This window comes from Equus caballus, chromosome 1 (assembly GCF_041296265.1).
Source record: "Equus caballus isolate H_3958 breed thoroughbred chromosome 1, TB-T2T, whole genome shotgun sequence".
In the NCBI taxonomy this organism is placed as follows: domain Eukaryota; kingdom Metazoa; phylum Chordata; class Mammalia; order Perissodactyla; family Equidae; genus Equus; species Equus caballus.
In genome coordinates, this window is record NC_091684.1 from 138,150,133 (window position 1) to 138,177,334 (window position 27,202).

General features: G+C 36.7%; 1 protein-coding gene across 15 annotated transcripts in view; it reads right to left on the bottom strand.

Moving 5' to 3' along the window:
- MAP2K5 (mitogen-activated protein kinase kinase 5) overlaps positions 1–27,202 on the bottom strand; it is a 245,052-nt gene that overhangs the window by 135,119 nt on the left and 82,731 nt on the right. For all 15 annotated transcript variants that reach the window (XM_001496608.6, XM_070270028.1, XM_014733756.3 and 12 more), the window contains 5 exons: positions 23,104–23,143; positions 11,595–11,663; positions 11,422–11,503; positions 4,283–4,344; positions 107–155 (listed from right to left, as the gene is read on the bottom strand). In XM_001496608.6, the coding sequence (XP_001496658.1) occupies positions 107–155; positions 4,283–4,344; positions 11,422–11,503; positions 11,595–11,663; positions 23,104–23,143 (302 nt within the window). The remainder of the gene's footprint in view (positions 1–106; positions 156–4,282; positions 4,345–11,421; positions 11,504–11,594; positions 11,664–23,103; positions 23,144–27,202) is intronic.

The window sequence follows — 27,202 nt, forward strand, 5'->3', positions numbered from 1 at the left end:
AGCTGGCTTAAATATCTAATCATTTATTCACTATAAAAATCAAGATGTTCAGAAAGCTCCCCATCCCACCCCAAATTAAGTTAGAGCTTGTAAGCTCAGTACCTACCTCTATGTAAAATCTTTAAACTCCACAAATAGGTAAGGCCTTTAACAACCTAAATTTAAGAAAGACAAAACAGTATGATGATGGTTTTTATACGGAACTCTCCACATGGTTAAGCATATAATCATAAAACCATATTCTTCCTTTAAAACTCTGTGAACCAATAAGCATTTATTGAACATCCCCCTTTTCTGTGCCAGGCTCTGTGCTACCTTCTATCTGGGAAATTTAATCATTAAAAGCTTTAAAAATTTTTATATAGAAATTGTCGTAAAAGGAGATGCATATGTGTTTATTCACACTCACTGACCCCTTATGCACATGAGTGTCAACTTACCAATTTCAAGGCTGACTATTCATAATTTGGTATCAGATACAACGAAGGAACCACTATTACTCAAAATTTGCTGTAAGAATTTAAAAGCACTTATCATTACAGAAAATTTTAAGTGAGTAAGGATTATAAGAACAAGAAAACCTACCATTATGAGAAGTAACTGAGTAACGAGGAAAAGAGGGTTGGGGGCTAAATATGCAAGGATTTCAGCTGATCAAGAAAGACTAAGAGCAGTATTAAAAACAGAAATGCAAAATGAGAAACCTAATTTCCAAATACTAGAGATCTAGAAGAAGATAAAATCTATATCAATTGATGCTGAGCAGAGGTTAACATATTTTAATTGTTCTCACAGAGTGGAATGTACTACTGAAAGATTTGCTAACATTATATCATCAATTCCATGTTTGTCTATTTTAAGAGAACAGAATACATTTTACAGCAAATAATTTTTTCCAGGGTTTGGAATAAGTGGCATTACAATAAAATACATGTGTTTTGGACAATAAGATAGTAAAAAAAAGAAAACATCAAAATAGTAATAATGATAACTAATAAAGAAGGAGGAAACAGGACAAAAATATTTCCTTAAATGCTTATACAAAATAACAGCAATAACGAAAATAATTTTTTCTTTGAGTAGTAGGACAAAATCATCTTATTTAGCATGGAAGTAATCATCTTCTGAGTTCTGGAAATAGGGTTAAACTTCTCAATTTACAAGCCTAGTTGCATACTACAAACCTTCCCATTAAAGATAGCTTACCACTAAAACTTAGTCCCATAGAAAATGAATAGTCAGGAAATGCACAAGGGGAAGGCAATCCATCATATTCAGATTATTAGGCAGGAAAAAAGTAAAACGAATACTGATTTTATGATACCTGCTAAAATTATACATTTTGTTATAGATTTAAAAATAAAACATTCTTCCAACTTCGTCAAAATATATTACGTTTTCCTTTAGAAGCATATAAGAATCAGTGTTCAGGGAGCTAGAAATCTGTTCACTGCAAATCTAGAGGGTATTATGTATTGGTATTCAGTAGGCTAGGTTTCACCACAATGACTTGACAAAGCCTTGACACTAAAAGTACTTATATCTGCTGTCAATCACTCACTCCTTGACATGTCAAGTGCAATCCTTTCAGGGACAACTTCAATCAACATTAGCACTCAAAATACAGTACACAGTGTCACTGCTTCAGAAATGAGAGGGAAAATAAAATGCGTTAGGTGGCAGGGAAAGGCAGAAAGGCATTCCTCTTCACAGGAGACCAGATTCAAACGGAAAGTGGATAAAAATCATTGAGCAAGTAGGAAAGCTGAAACCAGCCAGTTTATATGGATTTCTTTCTCTGGAAAAAATATTGTCTTGTCATACATCCTACAAGAGAAAATATGAACAACATATCATAAAGGCTACAGGAGTCCATCCTGTAATGAACCTTGGATGTTCGGACTTCAATTGCACTCCAGATTACTAGAACCTGGAAAACGAAGTTAACTTGGGAAGGGAAAGATGCCTAGATGTGGTGCTAAGATATGAAAGGAATCTGAAGCAACTGTATATGTTACCCCATTATTCTCTCTCTCTTTTTTTCTTCTTAATCTTGTTCTCCTTTTCACTCATTCCTCTTCTTTTTTCTCATTCTCTTAGGAGAGCAGAATGAAAGAGCATGGGGTCTGGAGTCAAACAACGCTGGCTTTAAATTATTCCTGACTAGTTATATGATAACTCTGGGCAAGTTATTTAACTTTTGTAAACCTCACCTTGCACATGTATAAAATAGGTTCAATAATCTACACTTTGCAGAGTTACTGTAAAGGTTAAATGACATAATATCCATACCTAAAAACACTTATCAACGATTGGCACAAAAGTATTCAATATACATCTATTTCCCTCCTCTCTTTTTTTGATTCTGTTGCTTCTGACCTAGCCACAGGACCCAGGTGCTTTCTCGGCCTCACTGAGGGAACTCAAGGGAAGGAGGCTGATGCTGTCTTCAGAACACTAGAGGAGAGATAATAAGAATACTGGGAACTCAATCAGCTTTGAGAACGTTTACTTTATAAATGATGACCTACAACCCCTCAATTTGTTGGTCTTATTTTGATTGGTAGAATCCTTCCACTGGTGTTTGTCAGCTGCAACAAAGGATTAGCCATGTTTGTACCCCACTCAAATTACATTTAAAAATACACTTTGGAGGCATTATACAAGTGCAGGCCCCAGCAGAGTTTATAAAAAGTGGCAGATGAAGAGCAAAATTATCAAAAGCATTTCTTCTACTCTGGCCACAGGCAGTTTTCATTACTATGACCTGATGAGCCATAAAAGCTGGAGAAATTGAACACATTTTAGAAAGGAAAAAATCCCCAAAATTCTAATTTTTAAAAATATAAGGGCAAATATAAACAATGCTTTGGGTTAGCACTTATTTTAAATAGCTTTCACTAAAATAATTTTTGTCATATTTTCAATTACCCAATAGGTAAGCCCTATATTTGACGCTGGGTTATCTATTTTTTTTGCTGACTCCATTCACTTCACAGGCTTCCCACTCCAGTAGAATTGAAACCACCAGTGGCCTTGTGTGGATGCCCTACAAATGAGGGAGGCAAGATTTATGAGGTTCAGGAAGAACATGCTTCTCTAGTGAAGAAGGCAGATTCCTATTTTAGTCAAGTTCAACAGATAATTGAGTACACAGAACTCATAAACTTTTTTCATTTTCAATTGGTATCCTTGCCTTTCTTCGTCCTTTATTATACGTGTTATTAAACTTTAGAGCCAAGAACTGCCAAAAGCCACAAAGCATTCATTCCTCCCGAGATTAAAAGAGGAAATGAAACATTTTTATTTTCATCTCAAAAAGGGATTTAAGTACTCAAATATCATACTAATCTACCTAAACATGTAGATTAGAAGCTACTTAGCAGCAACGACATCAGAAGAAAAAGTTCTCATGGCTCTGGGCAGTTCACACTAATAATTAGAAAGAAAAAAGGAAAGCTGTGAATTACAATGAACTAAGACTAAATAAGTGTCCATGTTGGATTAAAGGATTTGAGTTGTCAGTTTGATGTATAATGAAGGCGAAAATCAGCCATTTAATTAAATAGTACATGGTATAATCACTTTGTTCTGCATTAAACTGCTTAAGTTATCAGAGTGCCTTTAGTTTAGCAATTGTTTACTATTACACCACCCCATGACTTCTCTTAGACACTGTTTAGCCTACATCATCCAAATTTGAAATCTGGAGCTCATACAGTAATCTTAGTTTAAGTTGATATATTTCATCAGTTTATTAGTGAATATAGAAAACAGGAAAACTGTTTTTAATCACAAAGGAAATAAATTCCTAGATATAGTTGGTGAAAAAATTAAAAACCATGAACATATAAAATCTGCAAACATCTTTAAGAATAAAGTATTACTTTCATATAGACTGTTTTATTTTGATAATTTAGACTTGAAAAGTATTTTCTAATCATACGCCTATAACTGCAAAACGTCTAAACATCAGTGTCTTTTTGAAGAACTTGGAAATTTTACTGGTTAACAAAAGCATCAAGGTCCCTGCAAACTCACGGAACTAGAACAGGTGAGAGTACCTATAAGCCTGAATGATGTCATGTGACTATGTCGTCACTGAGGATTGGTCTATGAAAAGAAGAAAGGACAAAAATGATAAGAAAAGAGAGTTAAGAAGGCCTGGCAGTCAACAGGGATTGAATAAAAACAAAAAAACGTCCTGAGGATATAAGGAGAATCAGGTTTGACTAGAAAGGTCAAATCACCAAATTTCATAAGGTTGAAGCCATATACTCACTGCTACTGCAATTCTTCCAAGGACATGCTCTGGAATTTTTCTATATACATCCAAAGATCCCCCTGTAGAGGCAAATATGCTGTGTTACTACACATGAAACTACTGGCAAAGTGCACTCAGCCCCTCCTCTATGCACTCATTATGAGAACATTTTTTTCTCTTCTTATATCATGCATTGGATGTCTAGGGTAAAACTGATTTTTAGTCCAGTTTTATTTATGACATAATCATACTTCCACAAGAAGCATAACTAGATACTTCCATTTTATTCCCAAGTGTATAACAACACACATGTAAAAACTGAAGGAAACTAGTCAAGGGCAGACCAAGAACCTGCATTTTACGTAAATTTAAATACATACACAAAACTAAAGATCAATAGGACAATCACATTTAGGTATCTGCCTTGTGTAACAGTTTTTCTCAAATGTAAACTAGGACCCTATCTTAGAATTTTCACATTAACCAAACAAAAGCTGGTAAATATAAGGTCCAAAATACAAATAAAAACTAATAATGTAAACATCTATCTAAATGAATGCTACCCTTCAAATTAGGTACCAAGATAAGCAATCAATCTATTCCAAAGATTCTAAGTTCAAAATGATATTTTTGGAATTTCTCTTTGAGGCCACTTTGAAAACCCCTTTATGGGGGTAAAAAAGAAAAACTAATCTTAAGTCATAATATTTTTCACTAAAATGGTATTCACTAACATCCTTCGCCTTTAGCAAATTCAGCTTTTGGCAGTTTCCCCAAACCAAAACCACTAAACTGTGAACATAATAAAGGCAGGAGTCATGCTGTTTGTCTTTTAAAAAAATTTCACCAATCTAGAAGTTAGCACAACTAGCAGATAGTAGATATTCAATAAATATCTGTCAGATGAGTAACAAATTAAACAAACGAATGAAAATCACTTTGAATTTCACCAGATAGGCACTCTGCTCTGAAAGCAGTTTCAAAAGAAGGGACTGCAAACCCTTTGCAGGAACAACACCATCACTCACATAACGGCATAGCTTTCCTAGGAAACTATTTTAAAGGAACAAATATTCACTTGGAAGTATAAATTTGGGCACGCTTGTTAAATTTTTAATCTTACACAAGTAGTATAAGAATTTCAGGAAGATATGCAAAGAACCACTACTTTACTGATATTAATGATATGATTATATAAGAACTATTTTAACAATGTGTAATAACCTTTCTTTGAGTCAAGCTGAGGTGTAGAGTCTTTCAGTTCCTATAAAGGAATTACCCAGGATATCTGAGAGATAATTTCTGTTTCTATCAGAGGCTAAAAATTGATATTAATCACTTCTGGATGATTTATAAGTATGCTTCATAAGGTATTAACATGGAACATGTTATTCTTTTGAAATGAGGTTAATTCTATTTAGCCAAAAGACTATTTTTATATGTCAAATTTTCCTAAAACTGAACATCAGAGAAAAAAATTTTCCCCTGTAAAAAAAATATTATATATATATTAAACATATTATATACCTACTGGCTTTGTATTTATCCTGTTTAAAGCAGGCAAATGATCACTTCTTTAAGTAACTTTGGCTTATAGTTTCCAGATTCTGACAAGAAGCTAGAAAACCACAGTGTGACTAAACTTTATGCTTTGGCTCTGGGTGCTACTGGAAAGATAGTGAAAAGAAGACATTTCTGCAATGAGCTAACCATCTTTATTTACTAAAATAGCATTTTTATTATGGATGCAATAAAAGTGAAAATATGATAGAAAAAACATTTTATTTCTCACTGATCTTTCAGATGAACTGGCAGTTGCAAGGATGAACAGTCTCAAGAAGATCAAGCTTTACATGTTGATATTTGGAATACTGACAAATGCAGTTTATTGGGCCAATCCCTTATGAAGTGAACAGCTTGCATGGCTCAAAACTAGAGGTACAAATCTATTCACATATACTAGTAAGAAGTCCTAAGAGGAGATTTATTTTTACATAGGATATAAATCTGGAATTAATTAGCTAAATGGACAGTAGTCAATAAGCTAAACCAAAAAGCCAAAACTTACGTTACTACCATTAACTGTAGAACAAACCAAGGAAGAATCTCATTTTGAGGTAGTTCACAGGTTTTTGTAAATATCCACTTAATTTCAGTTATATTGTACTCTCCCTAGCCATCCAGGCTGGTAAATCTTTATATAGCTAGCTTTGTGTCATCACAGATTCATCCTGTCCTTGACATGCTCATTAGAGATAATTGTCAGAGGCAAAAACATGATGTAGCAGATCCACTCAGAATCAAGAGTTCCTATTAAACCTATGAGTTCCGTTCGTGCAGTTAAAAAACTCTTATCAGGGTAAAAGTGGCAGAAGCTTTTCACTTAAATGTTTACTCACTTTTACTATCATTTCCATCCTACAGGCCTATCCCCAAAAGGCAATTCTTAGACTCACCAAATCATTAAACATTAGTGCTAGAAGGACATTAGAGATCAGTCCAATGACTTTATTTGACAAATAGAGGAAACTCAGTCCCAGGGAGGTGAGTGTTCTAGCCACAGCCATGAGTCAATTAATGGCAGAGCTCAGAAAAGATCTGAGCGTTTCAATTCCCAGAACTGCAAAAATTGAAAAGCTTTCCCCATAATATCATACATAGCTTGAAAATCATGTGTGAACTTTTCACAGTTTAAAAAGCCTCACTGCAATGTGATATTCTATGACACCTACCCAGAGAGACAGTTTAATCTTAGCTGAGATGGTGGCATTCTAGGCATTTAGAAACTCATTTATCTATGGCACGGTTGGTTTGACCCTTTTGCTCGTGATTCCCAGGTCACTGGTTTACTCTCCATGACCTGTCACTTCCCTTGTTCCCTGGCCTCAGATCATCCCTGGCCAATAATCTCATTGCATGCCACTATCCACCATGGGAACCAGGAGGAAGAGTGCTAATAGCTTACCAAAAAACACATCTCAACTGCCAAACAACTAAATGTTTGATGAATCCGGGCTACCGTCTTCACTCAACTAGGCCAAAAGGACTCATATAGTTAGGTCTGCGCTTATCCTAATACAGGGTCTAAATATAAAGTAATGTCTTGCATGTAGGATAAACAGAAATAATGTAGTAAATGAATGAGAAGCAACATTCATCCCAACATTTTCCCTAAAATGACAACGATTATTATTAATACTAACAAAACTGAAATCTGAAGCTACAAGCAAAACTTTGAGAAGAAACTCTCTTAGCCTCTGCTAGTTGAACAAATAAAGAGCTCTTTCTTTCTTTGCAATATAGGTTTTTGGAGAAACAATTTATTGCCATGATAGCAATCCAAATACATGTATGTATATTCTGAGATGGTCTATTTCTGAATGGATTTAGTTCTGACTTAATGAAACAGCATATCATATCATTCCCCTACTTGAAATCTTCCAATGCATTCTAATAAATTCAGACTGAAACACAAATTCTTTACCATGACCTACAAGGCCTACACAATGTAGCTTCTTCCTATGTCTCCTGTCTGGCCCCAGGTCATCTCATCACTACTCTCTAGTCATCTTGGCCTTCTGACGGGGCCTTGATTACCTCAAACTTGCTTCTACCTTGGAGCATTTATATTTGATAATCCCTCTGCCTCAAAGATCTTCCCATGACCTTCCCTGAGTTGGCTTACTGACATTAAAGTCTTTGCTAAAATGCCAGCCCCCCATAAAAAAAAAAACCATCACTGACCATCCTATGTAGCACCTCTGCTCCTGTGAGTTCTCATCTACCTGCTTTATGTTCTAACCAGAGTTATCCTTCTCTGAGAGTGCATTGTATGTTTCTTGTCTGTCTCCCCTCCTAGAACTTAAGCCCCATAATGACAGGGATTAAGTCTTGTTCACTGTTGTATCCCCAGGTTTAAAATAGTGTCTGAAAGAAAGTGGTCAATAAATATTTAGAAAAAATGACTAAGAGATTAAAATAGATAATGAGAGTTTACACTAAAGAAATAGTTTTGAAATTGGGAGAAAGTTGACAAGAAGTTTAACTGTAATGGGAAGAAGAAAGAAGGAATGATAGCTAGAGAGTGGTACACTGTTTTTGATCCATATTTTTTTGGGTACATTTTGCTGTACTACAGAGAGAACGAAGGTCAAAAGACAGAGAGTGGTTGATGGAGAGAACTCCACCAAGTGGATGCACATGTGAAGGGACTGACCTTAAGGAGCTCGTCATTTGAGAGGTGGATCAGGCGGGTGCAGTTGTGGCTGAGCTATAGGTTAAAGAGCAAGTAAGAGAGCCCATACCTGATGGTCTATGTTATCTCTGAGAGAGAAAGAAAAAGACAGATCTCGGGGAGGGTAATAAATTTCAGAATAATTGATGTGGGAAACAACAGGGAAGACGGGAATGAGAGTACAAAACTTAAGAACTGGGAAATTTTAGCGTTCAGGAACTGGTTAGCATGGAGTAAAGAGAAGCTGCCAAGCAGCAGTAGGAGAAAGAGCTTTAAGCAGCTCAAGTCCAGAAAGTGAGGAGTCCCAAAAAAAAGGTTAAACATAGGCTGTAAAGTGAATATTTTGAGGTAAGAATATAAAGTATTAAAAATAACTAAAATGTGACATCAGCAAAAATGGAAGAATAAGGACCTTTGAAAATTCTCTTTTTCACAAAAGCAATGAAGAAATAGACAAAAATGGTCAGAATCAACTTTTTCAGAACTCTTAAAATTACCCAAAGGATTGCAGCAACCCCCAAATTATTTATTCAAGATAAAAGCCTGAATGTTGGTAAGAACAGCAAGCTTTGTGGCAGTTTAACTTGTTCTATTCCCATTGCCACCTCTCCAGCTCCACTGCAGCCTTGAAAACCAGCAGCCTGCAACCACAGTGAACACCAGAAGCTTGATAGCCACTGGACAGGCAGAAGTGAGCAGGTGCTCCTTCAAATCCACATTCTCAGAAAAGTTTCACTTTTGACCTATCTGGCAGTTCCCTGGAAGACCTCACTTGCACTGCTTTCTATAATTGACCAGACTCAGAGCTTGCCAAGTAAAAATGCCTTTTCTTTAGGGGCATTTGTTGAAAACAACTAAAAGCAACTGATTAACTTTGCAACTGACTGAGGTGGTGGATAACAGCTAGAGTAAACAATAGGCTAAACAAAAATATTAAAAGACACACAATAACCAGGGTTGGCAAAGACGTGGAGAAATTGGAACCCTCATACATTGCAGCTGTGAGTGTAAACTGGCGTAAAATGAAATGAAGCAGTTAGGCACTTCCTCAAAAAGTTAAAAAGAGTGACCACGTGAACTAGCAATTCCATTCCCAGATATATACTCAAAAGAACTGAAATCATAGGTGCACAGAAAAACTTGTACACAAATGTACACAGCAGCATTATTCATAACAGCCAAAAAGCAGAAACATCCCAAATGCCCATCAACTGATCACAGAGTAAACAAAATGTGGTACATCCATACAACAGATTATTATTGTCATAAAAAGGAATGAAGTACTGATACACGCTGTGACAGGGATGAACCTTGAGAACATTATACTAAGTGAAAGAAGCCACACACAAAAGCCACATACTGTATGATTTCACATATATGAAATGTCCAAAATAGGGAAATCCATAGAAACAGCAACTAGATTAGTGGTTACCAGGGACCAGAGGGAAGCAGGAGTGAGAGTGACTGCAAATGGATAGGGACTTTGTTTCTAGGGTGACAAAAATATTTTGGAATTAGTGGTGATGGTTGCACAACCTTGTGAATATACTAAAACCCATGGAATAGTGCACATTAAAAGGGTAAATTTTATGGTGTTTGAATATACCATCTCAATAGAAAAATTTTTTAATGTAACTAAAAAATTGAGGACTTCAGGAAAAAAAAGATGAAAAGTCATTAAATAATAACATGTACTGGCTCTATGAACCCACTTTTTCAGTCAGTCTCCTTGAATAGTAATTGTCATACTACCTATATGGTTCTAAGACTTAATTCTTGGCATCCACTATGACTAATTTAGAACACATGATACACCTTATTATAGTATCAAGGTATCAATATTGGCTCATTGAAAGGTTTTGTGGGGGACGAACTGCTTTAGCAATGTATTGAGAATCCTCAAAATGAACTGAGTATATGAAAGAAAAAAAGTTGTGGGCCGGCCTGGTGGCGCAGCAGTAAGTGCACACATTCTGCTTTGGCAGCCCAGGTTTTGGTGGTTTGGATCCCAGGTGTGGACATGGCACCGCTTGGCAAGCCATGCTGTGGTAAGCATCCCACATATAAAGTAGAGGAAGATGGGCACAGATGTTAGCTCAGGGCCAGTCTTCCTCAGCAAAAAAAAAAAAAAAAAAAAAAAAAGAGGAGGCCTGGTAGCAGATGTTAGCTCAGGGCTAATCTTCATCAAAAAGTTTTTTTAAAAATAATTAATTTAAATTAAAAAGCTCCAGAAAAAAAAAGTTGAGTTTTAATGGGCTAGACATTGACAAACTGAATATGTAAAATTTAATGACTGTTTTGATTTAAAATGGGTAAACAATACAATGATGACACCATTTCACTAATAGGGTACCAAGAAATCTGCATTTTGCCATAATATTCAGATCAAGAAAGAGTTACCCAAATAAAAATGAATAAAAAACACAGAAGGAAGGAAAGGGCTAGAGTCCAAAGAAAACTAAACACATCTTGGCTAAACAGCTGTGTTGAAAAACAATTTCTTATCTTGCAATTAAGAACCGATTTCTTTCTAAAAGACACAGGACATTGGGTTAATAGATTTCTTTAAAAGAAAATCCGTTTTGGCTATTGAAACATTAAAAGAACAGAACATCTGTTTTGCAAGTAAAGACAGATTGTATGGAAGAATCAAATATCAAACCACTGATTAGACTAGCATTTAATCTGTTCTATTTAAATTTTCAATAAAAGTAAACAAAAATACATTCTTGAAATGATAGCTCAGCTCCAAATATCTAACACCAGGAACCCCTAACACTAAGATGTTTTAGAGTATACAGGAGGTAATTATTAGTATATTTCAATCATTTTTAATTCTGCTTGACATCTATTATCAGAACCAGGTTTTAAAACACTCTATCCTCAAAACCATTTTTAAAGTATTATAAAAGGGAAAACTCACCATCCATGAATTCTGTACATATCGAAATTCTGTTTTCTACAAAAAATGCACCATAAAACCCTATGATATATGATGAATCACACTGTAACAAAAATAAAACAAAAGTAGTTAAAAACCTGCAAGCCAAAACTATAGGTATGCTTTATAAGAAAAAATGACCAAGAAAAAATTACCTTATAAAGAATTTCCAACTCAGACATAATTTGTTTCTGAAGTTCCAGTGTAATATCTAGTAGTATGACCTAAATATAGAAAAGGAATCAACATTCACACATTTATTCACCTTTAAATTAAATATAGCTATATTCACTATGAAATATAAAATCTAAAAAGTACGGTGTTTATTCATTCACCCTTTCTCCTCCCCACCACCATAAACCCAGTAATACAAACTGTATCCACATCTGCCTGACCCTTTGTATTGGGAGAGGTGGTATAGAAGTGATTGATGGGACCAAGGAAAAAGCAAGGTCTCAAAGGTCAGTATTAATGGCTTTAAAAGTCAGTTAAGTTCTAACACCCTTAATTTATACACCCTATTTTGGCCACATTGGTTATTTTGAGAAGAGGAAGATAGAAATGACCCTGAAACCATTAAAAAAGAACTGTCTTATAATTTAGACACTAGGCGACAAGCAGAGAGCATGAGTAAAAATGACATGTAGAGTAGGGTTTTTAGCTTTGAGAGAAATAAAGAATTTTTAAAATACATCATCTTTTTCTATTCTTCCAGGTGGATAATGTTTCTTTGTTAACATTGTTATAAAATGTTGGAGCTTGAAGGAATCTCAGAAATCTCATCTAATCCCCTTCTTTCAGAGAAGGAAATCAAGGTTCTGAGGAGCGGCAATGCAGTGACAATGTCAGGGCCCCTCTCTGACTCTGAGGAACATGCACTTTCCAGTATGTCCTGATGCTTTGTGGTTTTCCTTAAAATATCAACCACTGAGTCAGATTCATAACATAGAAATGTAAAGTAGTTTATTTATAAACTTACCTAGAATAAATTCTAGTTTATTTCAAACACCTATTTTTCAAAACCATCAATCGTTCAAATTTTACTTAACACTTTAGTGAAGTCAATTCAAGGGAAGTTGTTCTTTACTTGAAAAAGACAATGATAAGAATAAAATAACTGGAAGGGAATTTTTAAGATTTGTGGCAGAGTTTCTGATTCTAGATATTTCTAGATAAAAATTCAACATTCAAGATTACTATGATAGTGTAGTTATACACCATCCAATATTAAACTACATTTTTATTACAACTGCAGAATACATATAATCATACTGGAGGAAAAAAACAAATTATGAATTGCAAACTACTGACAGAGTAAGGAAAGAAAAGGATAATTCTAAACCACACATTTTATAGTACTGACATCCATTTGGGGGGGAGAAAAGTGAGGAAAAAAGGCATAGCCAGTTTCTATGAAGAGTTTGCTTTAGGGTTATTTATAAAAGCTCTCACTAAACTAGATGGTAAGTGTAATACAAAACTGCCCAGAAACATTTAAACATTTCTCCCAATCAATAGTCATTTGCCAACAATATTCACTTACATTTTTGTTCCTGTAGAAAACTTCCAAACAAAATAAAATCATCTAGTCTTTCAATTCTATGCCAAAAAATATTAGAGCTATTTACATTACTATGTCAAATACAGGGAATCCCTCACCCTAAAAATCTCTGGTAAAAGGAATGAAGTTATTATTTACCTTAAAACAATGGTTCTCAACCCTGGCCTCACATTATACTTACCTTTATATAAAGGTATTCATATAAATATATGGGGGTACTTTAAACAAACCCTGATGCACAGGGCTTACCCCAGAATAACGGAATCAGAATCTCCAGGGTTGGGCCCACATCTCAGTATTTCTTAAAAACTCCTCAGATGATTTCTAACCCACACGAAGGTTGAGAACCACTTACTTAAGATTTCAAAAATGTCATTATTCAGTGCTTACTATGACTACCAAGACATCCCGCATCTCCAGGCCCCAATCTGGAAATGATGTGATTCCCCAAGGCTGGCCAACACCTTAGCATTAACCCCAAACTACCGGCCGTAAACCCATCACTCCCCGGTCAAGAACCTTAATTGGGTTCCCACGGCCTAGTACTAAGTTACAATTCCAGCATGACATTCAAATAATTCTTCCACAATGTAGCCCCAACTTGTTATTCTAACTCCTTCTCCCACTACTCCTCACCACAAACCCAATCTTTACATGAAATCAGATGTTTTACTGGTCCGCAGACATGTCCTGTGCTCTCCTCCACTTCCAGTCTCTGCTCCTGCTATTCCCTCCACCTAAAGTGTGCTTCCTCTCTCCATTCCAGTCACTAATTGTAAAACCTTTTCTATCTTTTAGACCCAGTTTGAATGCTGCCATCACCTCCACAAAGCCATCCCAAAGCCCTCCATCAGAAGTTATCTCTAGCTCTGGCCCTTTATATTTCTCCCGATCACATTCAGCCTTTAGCATCTATGCCCCATCTCCTAGTAACAGAAGCCTAGATGGCAGAGCGGCTGTGAGCCCCTCAAGGGCAAGGACTGAGCCTGTGCATCTTTCTCTGGCCCCTTTCCCCGACACCCAGCACCCCGCACAGGGTCCTACAGTAGTGCCTAATAAGTGATGTGGGATTTAACTAAAGTGCTCCTTACAACCATAATCCTCTAAATAAGAAACTGTTTCTAGACAGGAAGGAAGAGGACTGCTTACTTTCTGCAAAACCAAAGACAAAAACACCAAAACAAATAAAAGTGCCATACTGGCCTAAAATGTAGCAAGTAACACTGTATTTGTAGGGCCAATCCACTGCATGCTAATAGGTCTTAATCATTCTTGGTATTTGCTGTCGTCCAAAATAGTGGAGATTCCATAATGATGCAAAAGTGAACAAAGTAATTCCGTGGAACTTGAGAGGGAAAGTAAAATCCACCTTAACAGAAGTGTACTGAAATGCCCATCTCTCGTCTGGGAGATGGCACTCTGGGTGGAAGGTCAATGCCCCTTCCCCTGGGCACTCCGGTGAGTGAGCTTTAAAACTGCTAAAAATAAACTCGCCCACTTCCTTATCTGAAGGCAAGAGAAAAAGCATGGCAAATATCAATTTTCTTTTTGAAGTATAAGGTAAGTATGGACTCCCTGAGTGTTCATTATTATTGTTATTGTTTCTCCTCAGGAAGAGCCAAAATTTTCAAACTGGAGAGACTTTGAACACGAAACATTTCCTGGAGAAAGGGTTAAGTGAGAAACTGAAATACCTGCGTGCGTTTCTGAGGCTCTCCACTGCACCTCCAGGACAAATAAGGATGAGTTGTCAAGTTAAATATAAGCAGTCAAGTGACTGAATTATAATTTACTCTGTGCTCAATTTAAATTAGTGTGAGGCTATTAAAATATACAGTATAAATACGGCAATTCATCACAAGCTGTCATGGATGACTTCATTTATTTGCTGGAGTGGCACACGCTCCAGTAAAGGGAAGGAGAGCAAAATCACAGGTCAAATTAAGCCGCTATTCTGTTTTAATTCTCTTATTTAATCTGTGGTGACATAATTGTCTTCTACAGTATGTACAACTCAGAAAGGAAATTTGGGAGGATTACAGTCAGTATACAAATGATTAATCAAATGGTCCATTTAAATGCTAGTTTAAAAGCAGCAGAAACCCAAAGCAGTCAGAGAATGATAATCAGCACATGCTATACACAATGCTAAGAAATTTCCAGTTAGATGGATTTTTCCCAATTAGAAAATAAACAATACTAGGTCATCTGTTAAGCTCTACTCTTTGAAAGATTTTATAGACTACATTAAAGGTATAAGAAGGTTCTGTTTGCAGGATGGCTAGCAGTAGTTTTATTTGGTTTCTGCTCTACTTGTTTGCAATAGTCTTACTACACATCCCCCTGAAAAAACAGCTAGATACACATTTCATGAGTTATGTACAGACATTATGAAATAGTTATTTTTAAAACACGATCAGCATCATTTTGAAAATGCTCTCTTCACGGCAAAAAGTTTTCTTAATTCAGTGGTATAAAATAAAAATTCAAGATACTTCTACCCTTCCCAAAATTCAACTTGCTTTTAAAATATCTCATGATATTTTCCCACCTTTGAAGTCTGAAAAGGGAAATATTACAATATGCTTTGTCTAAAAAACAAGAACATTTAGACGTATAAAAATAGAAACATTTTGAGTAGGAAGTGAAGAGTAACAGATTTTCAAGGACTCTCATCTCATCGCTCCCACAGACATTCAAAGTGTGGGTCCAACTGACCACTTAACTGGGGAAATTAAATTTCTCTCATCATTCTATGCAGGTGTGAGAGCTCTGCAGGTGATTCTGTTTAGACAAGGACTGTGATTTGCTGCTCTTCACAATCCCTCTGTGACACCAGGCAGCCCTGTTTCACAGCTGAGGTCACTGAGAGGTTCAAGTGACATGCTTGAAGTCACACAAAAGTCAGGAGAGGGTCAGGAAAAGATCAAATGCACTTCTAACTCTTAACCTTTCATTTCACCCTTTAATATAAAAAAAGCTAAGAATACTCTGGGTGAGAGCAATGGTCCATACAGAACACTATGGGACATTTTGTTTGGGAGCTAAACCTCCTTTCAAGATGCTACTTCAAAAGATGAATGAACAAACTAAAGAACAAACGAAAGAACAAAATATATTTATTCAGTCAGTGATTCAACAAATTATGTTTTGAACATCTAGTCATTACATGTAGTGTTCAGTACTAGGCCCCATATGCAAGGTCCTGCATATTCAATGAGTAAGATGAGAAGATAAATAAGATCTGTTCTCCACTTTCAGAGATTTCAACATAATAGGAGAAATGTCCATGTACACTAATAGCAAAATACAAGGCAGAATGTGATAATACCCATCAGAAACATATACAGAGAATTCTAGAGGTTCAAAGGAGAAGTGAGTGAGTGATAGATATACCATACGTGACAGGATTTATCCAAGTTCAACGGAGGAGCAGGCTTTGGAGCTGACCCTTGAAGGGTGCTAAGGATTTTGATAGGTGGAGATATGGGTGAAGGCATTCTAATTAGAGAGAAATAAGTGAATTGAAGTGTTGAAGTGAGAAAGTATCTGGGTTCAGAGAAGGTAGTGAGTTCAACTTAAGCACAGGATTCAGACACATAAGATAATGCTACAAAAGTAGGCTGATGACATACTGTGCGAGATCTTGAGTTCCATCCTATAGAGTTTTTAGTTTATTTGGGAAGTAATGTAGAGCCTTTGAAGATTCTGGAGAGGGGAAGAGAGGGGATCAGAACTATGCTTTAGGGAGCCAAACCTGAGAGGAGTGAGAGGCAATACAGAATAGAGGTTAAGAACATGGACTTGGGGTAAGACTCGCCTGGGTTCAAGTTCTGATTCCATTTCTTATTAGTTGTGGGACCTTGGGCAAGCTATTTAACTTCTCTGTGCCTCAGTTTCTGCGTCTGTAAAACGGGGATCAACAATGGTAACAAATGCACAAGGTCGCTGTGAGCATTCAGTGAGGAAAATGTATGTAGAACGCTTGCTGAGCACAGTATAAATGATCAATAAATGGTAGCTTCTATTTCTGAGAGAACAGTTTAAAAGCTGATCAACATGTCTGACAAGAGACAAAAATAAGCATCTGGATTAGAGTGGTGACAAGAAAGGAAGAGATACTAAGAAAAACCCCCAAACCAGAAAAATCAACAGGTTTCCAGACATTGGACATTAGCTAAAACAGGACAGTGATCCCTGAGAGATGGAAAACAAATGAGGTGAACCCTATGATTGTCCAGCTCACTGACTGGAGAGAATTTCCAGGCCCCCACGCAGGGAGGGGAATCCAGGTGGAGCGCAGTCATCTCCCTAAGTTGAAGAGACAGAACTGGGAGTCTGAGGAGGCCAAGGCCACTAGTGTTCACTGGCAGACGAACAAAGGGAGAAAGCTCCAGAGATCTGCCAAGGGGACCCTGGAGTCTTCAGCTGAGTAATGACCAGCACACGGATGTCAGGAAACTACCTGAGGGCAGGGAAAGAACCACCAGAAAGGACCAGAGTAAACAATCTCCAGACCTCACGATGGGCAGAAAGATTTTCCCACCAGCCCAGGTAGAATACCTTGTAATTGCCAGGGTGCTGGGCAGAGTATTCAGATGACTATTGCCTCAGTGGAATGGCGAAAATTAGTTCTAGACTAAGAAGTGGGCTGGTCCCATCTAATAAAGCTCAAAAGCAAGTCTTGCAAGGATCAAATTGTTTCAAAGTCACTAAATGGCATCTCAGAATAAAGCTCAAGAATATTTTTAGGAATGCAAAAATATCTAGCACCTATGCCACATGACTGGCATCCAATAAAAAATGATAAGGTATTATAAAAACAAGAAAATATAACTCAAAATGAGGAGAAAAAGCAATCAGTGAAAACTGAACCCAAAATGATATATACGATAGAATTAATAGACAAGACTATTAATTCAGTTCATTTTATTCCATATATTCCCTAACTATATTCCATATATTCAAGGAGGCAGAAGAAAGACTGAGCATGTTAAGCAAAGACATGGAAGATGTAAAAAAGACCCACGTGCACTTTTAGGTGATAAAAAGCACAAGGTCTAAAATAAAAAATACACCGGGCAAGATTAATAGCAGATGAGACAATGCAGATTAAAAGAAGAAAACTTGAATATCTGACAACAGAAACTATCTAAAAATGAAAGATTAGAGAGAAAAAAAAGACTGAAACAAACACAGAGCGTCACTTTGCTCTGGGACAACTTCAAGTGACCTAAAATATGTGCAATTTAAGTTCCCAAAGGGGGAGGGGACATACAAAAAGAAATAACGGGAAAAATTTTTCCAATTTGATGAAAGCTAAAAATCCACAGATTCAAGAATCTCAACAACTCCTAAGGACATAAATCATGAAGAAAACTAAATAAAAGCTCATCATAATCAAACTGCAAAAGACTAGTGATAAAGGAAAAAATCTTAAAAGCAGTCAGAGAAGAAGTCAGTTCTAATGTAGAAAGGAATAAAGACTTAAAATGACAGTAAGCTTTTCACTGGAAAGAATGCAAGCCAGAAGACAGTGAAACAAAACCTTTAAGATATTGAAAGAAAAGAGCAATCAACCTAGAGTTCTCTATCTGGCGAAAATATCTTCCAAAAATTAAGTCAAATATACATTTAAACACACAAAAGCTGAACGAACTGATTACCAAAAGACTCACGTACTATAAGAAATGTAAAAGAAGGAAGTCCTTCAGACAGAAAAAAAATGAGACCAGATGGAGGTCTGGATCTACACAAAGGAACGAAGAGCACTGGATTTGGTAAAAACGTGAGTAAATAAAAAATGAATCTTTTCTTACTTTTTAAATGTCTTTAAAAGACAAATTACTGTCTAAAGAAAAATACTAACCATGTTTTGGGGTTTGTAACATATGAGAAAGTAAAATGTATGATAACAAATGTCAGGATGAGGTAAACGAAAGTATACTATTGTAAAGTTCCCATACAATAGACAAAGTGGTACAATATTAATTGAAGGCAGCCTACGATAAGTTAAAGGTGTATACTATTAACTCTAAAGCCACCACTAAAAAAAAGGACATACAGACAGAACAAACAGAAAACAAAGAGCAAGATGACAGACTTGAATCCAAACACATCTTTAATCACACGAAATGCAAATGATCTAAACACCTCAATTAAAAAGCAGAGATTATCAGACTGGATTAAAATACAAGACCCAACTATATGCTGCCTACAAGAAATCCATCTCAAATATGAAGACATAACAGATCAAAAGTAAAAGGTAATATCATGTTAACAGTAGTCAAAATAAAGGTGCAGCAGGGGCCAGCCTGGTGGCGTAGTGGTTAAGTTCACACACTCCACTTCAGCCGGCAAAATGTTTGCAGGTTCAGATCCTGGGCGTGGACCTAGCACTGCTTGTCAAGCCACACTGCGGCAGCATCCCACATAAAACAGAGGAAGATTGGCACAGATGTTAGCTCAGCGACAATGTTCCTCAAGCAAAAAAGAGGAAGATTGGCAACAGATGTTAGCTCAGGGCCAATCTTCCTTGCAAGAAAAAAAAGAAAAGATGCAGTAGGTTTATTAATATCAGACAATGTAGATTTTAGAGCAAAGGATATTAACGTGGATAAGAAGGTCACTTTGTAATGAATGATAAAGGGGCCAAATCATCAAGAGGACCTAACAATCCTAAATGTATTCAATAGATCTTCAAAAAATATGAAGTAAAAAAATGAAAGAATGGCAAGGAAAAAAACAGGCAAATCTACAATTATTGGTGGAGATTTCAACAGCAATCTTTCAATAATTGATAAAACAAGTAGATAAAAATCAGTGAAGATACAGAAATTCTGAACCACACTATCAGCCAACTTGATCTACCTGACATTTACACAACACCCTATACAACACACTGTACATTGTTTTCATGTGCACAGGGAACACTTACCAAGATAATTCATACCGGGCCACAAAACAAATCTCAATAAATTTAAAACAATTCCAATTAAACAAGTACATTCTCTGACCACAACAGACGTAAATTAGAAATCAGTAACGGAAAGATGTCTGGAAAAATCCCCAAATATTTGGAAACTAAATAACACACTTCTCTAAGATTTAATGAAAAACTCTGCCTGTTTTGAAGAAATGGTACATTTCTTTCTCTTAGATTATGACTATTATATAAGCGACATAGTTTTTGCCTTGGCTATCAAGAAGCTTAGGGCTAAACAAAAAGTTTAAACACAGTAATCGTATCAACTCTTTTTTTTTTTTAAGTTTTTTTTTTTTTTTTTTAGGAAGATTAGCCCTGAGCTAACATCTGCCACCAATCCTCCTTTTTTTTGCTGAAGAAGACTGGCCCTGAGCTAACATCCCTGCATGCCTATCTTTCTCTATGTTGATTGTGGGACACCTGCCACAGCATGGCTTCATAAGTGGTGTGTTGCTCCACACCCGGGATCCAAACCCACGAACCCCAGGCCACTGAAGCAGAGCATGTGAACTTAACTGCTCCACCACCAGGCCAGCCCCCATATCAACTCTTAAATCATTCATTCATTCAACTCAGATGATGTTTAAACACAATAATCATATCTAATCTTAAATTAGTCATTCATTAAATCCAGTTTAAGCATCTAGGACGTGATTTTATAGAATCTAGTGATACAAAGTGAATACAACACAGACCTTGCTCTAAAACTCAGTTTTATGGTCAGGTCTAGTGAATAGAATATTTTTAAACCTCTATTGTTTTCATTTATTGAAAATCTCTACCTTAACAGCTCCTTTTAAAAATGCATCCTTTCTTTAAAATTGCTTTTAATACTTTCTAGAAACAGCTGTTAGCCCCTTGCCATATCCAACTAAATAATCATACACAAAAATTTTAATATTAGCCTAGCTTAAACATAATTCAAAATGTATGAAACTACAAAAAATTATAATACTCTTACAAGGGCAAATAATAAGTTTTTTGCATGATTTATTAGCAGGGACCCCCTCTCTTAGAGTGAATAAGCTAAAGTTGACTGTCTTTAAACAATCATTGGCAACAATCTAAGAGTTTTGACATCAAAGGAACAAACAGCTCAACAGAGAGGAAACTAGCGCTCTAGCTGGTGAAGGTATCCTCTGAGAGAAGAGGGAGCTCAGGAGAAATGGAACAGCGCCACGGTGACACAGCAGAGCTGCACTCAGTGAACCCAGGGGAAGTCTGGGCTGGAGACTGGCCTCCACAGTATCCAGCCTGGGAAGAATCTGGACCTCAGGTTCCTCCTCTGTAAGACGTGGGGTTACAATAGACGATCTGTAAGGTATCTTTCAGTTCCACAAATCTGCGAACCTAATTTGGTTGGAATATCTTAGAAAACATCCCAAGAGGGAGCTCTATTGTATCTCCTTACCAAAAGCTACTTGAGTTATTAAAACTAGACTTGATGATGCCATAAAACACATTCGAGGTACTGAACTAGGTTTGGGATGGAAGAAAAACTCTGGACTGCCCTAGCAGTTGGAAGACCTGAGTCTTAATTTTGGTTTAACCTTACTAAAAGGTATAACCAACTGCAATTTAATTGCTCTGAGTCCTAGTTTCCTAGATAAAAGATGCAGAAATATATACTATGCAAGCGTTAGGAAAAGGGATTGAATTCTCACCGGGTATAGACAGCTAGGAAGGCATCTTGGGGGAGATAACCTTGCCAGAGGGATGAGCAACGCTAACAACTCATATGAAGGCTGCATGGCATAGTAGAGAACATGGGCTTTTGGAGTCAGATGGATCTTGTTTTAAATTTTGGCCCTGACTCTTCCGACTGTGTGACCTTGGACAATTCAGCTTTCTGAGTCTCAGTTCTCTCAAATATAAAATATATAGGCTTACTTTGTAGTTTTAAGAATTAAAGATAATAGTTATAGAGCATCTAGCATAATACCTGGCATATTATGAGTAGTCGCCATTCAAAAAATAAAAGCTTTCATTATGAAGGGCCTAGAGACTGAAGATAAAGGGCATGACAGAAAGCAGCAGACAGGTAAAAGAGAAGATGTGGCTTTACAGGTAGGCAGGGGACCATCTGCAGAAGGTCTGACCAATTTGTGGGGAGGGTAAGGACTGAAGCAGGCCTGACCAGTTTGTTAGCTAAAAAATCCAGTGCTGGAAGACAGGTTCTATGGGGTGGGACTGGAGGTCACATAGGGTGCAGTCAGAGGTGCAAGTCAAGAGTCCATGAAGGAAAGCTGAGACAAAAAGATGGGGAGATCAAGCACCAACAGCAAGTGCCAGAGACTAAATCCAAAGAGGCATGGAAGGACTGGATCTTGGAGGATGGCAGGGGTGGGGTGTGGATTACAGATAGGATGGAAACAAGTGAAGATCCTCTTAGGTAATTGCCTAGAATATTCCTGAGTTACGGCAGTGGGATTCTAGTGGTGGATGTGGTGCTGAGGTACTTCAGGATGCTGAAAAAGGTCAGAAGTGAGGCAGATATGTTAGGCTTTATGTAGCACACAAGTGGGGATGGGAGCGCAGGTAGTGCCAAGACAGTGACATGGTCAGATCTGTGATTCAACTCTGGTAGCAGAGAAAAAGTACACGGGAGAAGAAAAAGACTGAAGGTACAGTGAGAAAGTGATTATAGAAGTGCAGGTAGGAGGCATGTGAGCCTGATATAAGGTCAAGGCAACGACAATGACAATAGAAAGGAAGTGACAAATGGACATATTTCAGGGAAAATTTCTGACAGGATACAGTGACTTACAGGATGTGGCAGATAATGGAAAAAGAGCAGTGAGTAACTACTAAGGTTCTGAGCTGCAAAACCAGGACAGTGATGCCATTTAGCAGGGAACACAGAAAGAAGCGTAGGTAACCAGGATGAGAAGACTCACAATGCAAAGAGCTTACAACTGACCATTCTAAGGCATAAGTAAAATATCTTCAGGAGTCTGAACGTCACAACAGGGCCACAGATTCCACCACCTACCACCCGAACTTTAAACCACTTCCTCTCCTCTTCCACAATCCCTGTGACTTAAGCTAACAGCAGGGGAAGAGAAAGCAATGAGTATCAAGGATTTCATAAATTTCATAAAATTTATCCAGCACTTACCTTTACAGCTAATATTTTCCCACTTGGGACATGATAGGCTCTATGGGAGAAAAAAAATAACAAAATCACTTGGGATCCCTAAACAACCTACAAAATGGTTAAGGACACAAATACAAATCTGCAGCAATGGGATCTGATACTTTCAAAGAACACTAATAACATTAGTAATTTACATTTCTATTGAGCTTAATGGTTTACACAGTGATTCATTATACATTACCTTAAAATAACCCTCTGAGGTAATGCTGGCATTATCACCCTCCTTTTATAGATTCTGAAGCACAGAGAAGTTAAGCAGTTTGCCCAACGGCACAAAGTCAGTAAGTTGCAGAACTAGACTTCAAACCCAAGTCTTCTGGCTCCAGATCCCTTATGAAGACTGTCACTGGGTGGAGGTGGGGCGGTGTGGGGGGGGGGGGGCAGTCTTCTAGAGCCTCTGCTAAGCTCTGCACAGAGCCATACAAAACGGGAAGTTTTCCTTTTATTTCAATTATAGATCCAGATAAACTACATCCCTACATTTCATCAAAATAATCTCAAAACACATGGAATTAGCTATGGCTTAAGATATAAATTCATATAAGAAATCACAGAGTTATTAGGCTCAAGTATGTGGTTCATCTTTTCCTAAAGGTGGTATCTCTCAATATTAAAAATGCTGTAGAGAAGACACAAGTTCAAATGATCAGATACAGAGAAATAACTACAATTTAAAACAAGGTATATGAATACATTCACTTATGAAAACAAGTAAGAGAATAAGGTTTGCAGAAATAAAACACTATCCCTTCTCATCACAAGCTTTTGTGTTTAAATGAAAAGCGGCCTTTCATACATGTACTGCAAGGACTGCACATTCTGACCATTATCCAGAAACAATTTGCCATATTTAAAAATTTCAAAACTAGCCATGCAACATAAACAAGCACTGTTATTACAAGCCTATAAAAGTATAAAGACACAAATTAGTTTGGAAGAACTAAAATCTTGCTCCATAGAGGACTCTGTATATCAGCAAAGATCAGATTGTTCTCCCCTCGCCCACCCAGCTTTAAGACGTGAGTAGGGTGGAGAAAACGCAGGGAATGGAAGTTAGCTTCTCAGGAATTTTCCCACCTCACCTGTCAAGTTGCAAAATATATTTATCAGGCTCCCAATTTTTACTTAGTAATGACTTAGTAGTAAAAATTGCTCATTCCTTAAAACAAAAACGAAATATATATTCTACTGTTATCAAATGAAAACATCACTTTCTGTTGTTTTGGCAGAAATATTTGTGTGGCTACTCTGACAAATTTTTTTAACAGCTTTAAAATTCACTTCAGTGATCAATTCAATGATTTTTAGTAAACTTGCAGAGTTGTACAATGACTGACAAGTGTTTTCATTTATTTTTTACTTCTTTGCTGAGGAAGATTCTCCCTGGGCTAACATCTGTTGCCAATCTTCCTTTTTTTGTATGTGAGCCGCCACCACAGCGTGGCCACTAGCAGACAAATGGTGTGGCTCTGCATCCCAGAACCAAACCTGGGCCATGGAAGCAGAGTGTGCCAAGCTTAACCACTAGGCCCCAAGCATTTCAAAGTGACTGACTTACTGAAATGGTTTAGTTATTAAGAACCTACAAATATTAGCAACTTTTCAAATATAAAATGTTACAAATTCAGGTAAGTTTAGAAAAAAATATATACCACATGTATGTATGTTTATATCCATATATATGAGTGTTATAAGAAATTCATTCTGTTTTTCCTACTAGAGTGGACAAAGGTCAAGCCAATCACGGACGGTAAACTTAGCTTTTATTTTAACAATCAATTGTAGAGAAATTCAGGTAGTTTTATCTCATTTACAGGAAAGGCAAGATTATAAAAATTAGATGGCAATTATTCACTTTACCAAAGAGTTCTTTAATCTGGAAAGTGTCTAAAGTCTTTCTCTAAATATCAACCTCCTTAGTATATATAAAGACTAATACATTTATAAATCTTAAATTATTTAAAATTTTGTCATACTTTGTATAAAGTGATATACATTTTATAACTGGAACCCCTATGTTACACTGCTTACTCTACTAGCTGTGTTAATACCAGACTTGTACAATGTGAAGCTACATTTCAGGTCGTGATTTGACTCATGATATATCTGAACTCACGTAATAAATTGGTAGATAGACTCATTGTATTTTTCTCAATGCCTGACAGAGAAGTTGACAGACTAAGCTAATCGAAATGTGATTCAAAGGAATTTAGTAACTTTATTCCATGTAAATACAGGTAATATAATGTGTAAGATTTAATGATACATTATTTTTCTCCTTGTATACCACTGACTTTTTCCAATTCCAACTTTTTAAAATACCATATATTAGAATCACTAACCAAGGACTGAAATATAAAGATAAATAACTGAGTGCATACACAAGGATTCAAAAGTTGTAAAAAGAATAGTGTTGTCAGACAAAGAGAACAGTTTAGTGGTTACTAGAGGAGAAGGGGGTTGGAGGTTGGGCAAAAGGGGTGAAGGGGCACATATATATGGTGACTGACTAAAAATAATGTACAACTGAAATTTCACAATGTTATAAACTATTATGACCTCAATAATAATAATAATAAAATAACAGTGTTGTTACTCTGGAGAACGAGCAACACCTGGACTTTTGAGACCAACAGCAGCGATAAGGAAATGATTAGCAGATAGTCTAATATATATACCATATTGGACAGTTTGGCAACTTAATTAGCTTGTCAAGAAAGCTGATCTCTTTTCCAAAAGAAAGGTCTCCTATTTCCAAGTGAATTAAAAGGGGAGGCTTGATGATTTAATTATGATGCACGCTAATTCATCCGTGGAAGTTTGGGTTCGATTTCGAGCAATAAAGATGCTGTGTGGTTTGGTTTACAGTACAATGACAGTACCAATTTAACATTTAATCATCAAGGAGAAGTGGATGACAAAGGCAATGCCAGGTATGAGTGCAGTATGTCCCTTAACTTTGCAAATGGCATTCTACTTGGAGAAAAGGAATTTGTTTACTTTCAACGGATACCGCATCTCAATTGTCTTGACCTTCCTCAACACATTAACTGTAAAGTGATTAATGAAGTTTGAACGGAGGCTCTGGTTACGCCAAAAGACAACTACACACCTTTGCATTGTTTTAATTAACAGCTAACACTTCAAATTAGTTTGTTGTTGCCACAGTAATTACCTGTTCCAGTGAGCGCATGGAGGAACCATTTTTATGAGATATTTTTAGTGTGGAGTCCTTGAGTGTTCCATTTTGTTTGTGATCAGTACAGACCTTCTGGGAATAGTCCCAGCCCTTAAATTGAGTACACAACATATACACTTCAGGATGGCAAAAGCTGGTAGCCTGGCGTAAATTTTTTGAGTATTTAAAACAACAAAGAGACCAGTAAAAAAGAAGAATCCTTATTATTCATACTTTCTTACATTCTTTTTTCATTTGGAACAATAGGTTCTAGATGACAGACAAAAAGTTGGTATCAACCTTTAATTCTGATACAGAACAGAACCAGGTAATTATTGAGCTAGTAGGGAATATAGAGAATTGTCTAGTTTAATCTCTTCCTTTTACAGTAGAAACAGCCAAAAGCCAGGTTAAAAGATTTGTCCAAGCTCACAGTTAGTCAAAGGCAAAGCCAAGACTAGAACTGTGGCAGAATATAGATATTTTAGGACCTAAAGAAAAGATGTGGTGATGTTCCAATTTTCCTAACTGTGTTCTAGAGCAGGGAAACACACAATTCAAAACTTACAAAAGTGCTGCCATACTTCAATCAGGCTAAAGACCATCACAACCAAATCTCTCTAAGCAAGGAAGCATTCTGCACTCATCACCAATCTATCATGGGACGCAGAATATTGACAGCTGTAGACTCTGAAGTCACTGTCAGGTTCTGATCCCAGCTCTGCCATTTCTCAACAGTGTGAACCTGGACTGTTAGAAAACTTCACTGTGTCTCAGGTGTCTCAAGTTTGAAATGGGGAAAATGGTGCCCACCTTATAGAGTTATGAGGTTTCAATGAGATAATTTAGGTAAAGCACTGAGGACAGGGTGTGGCACACAGT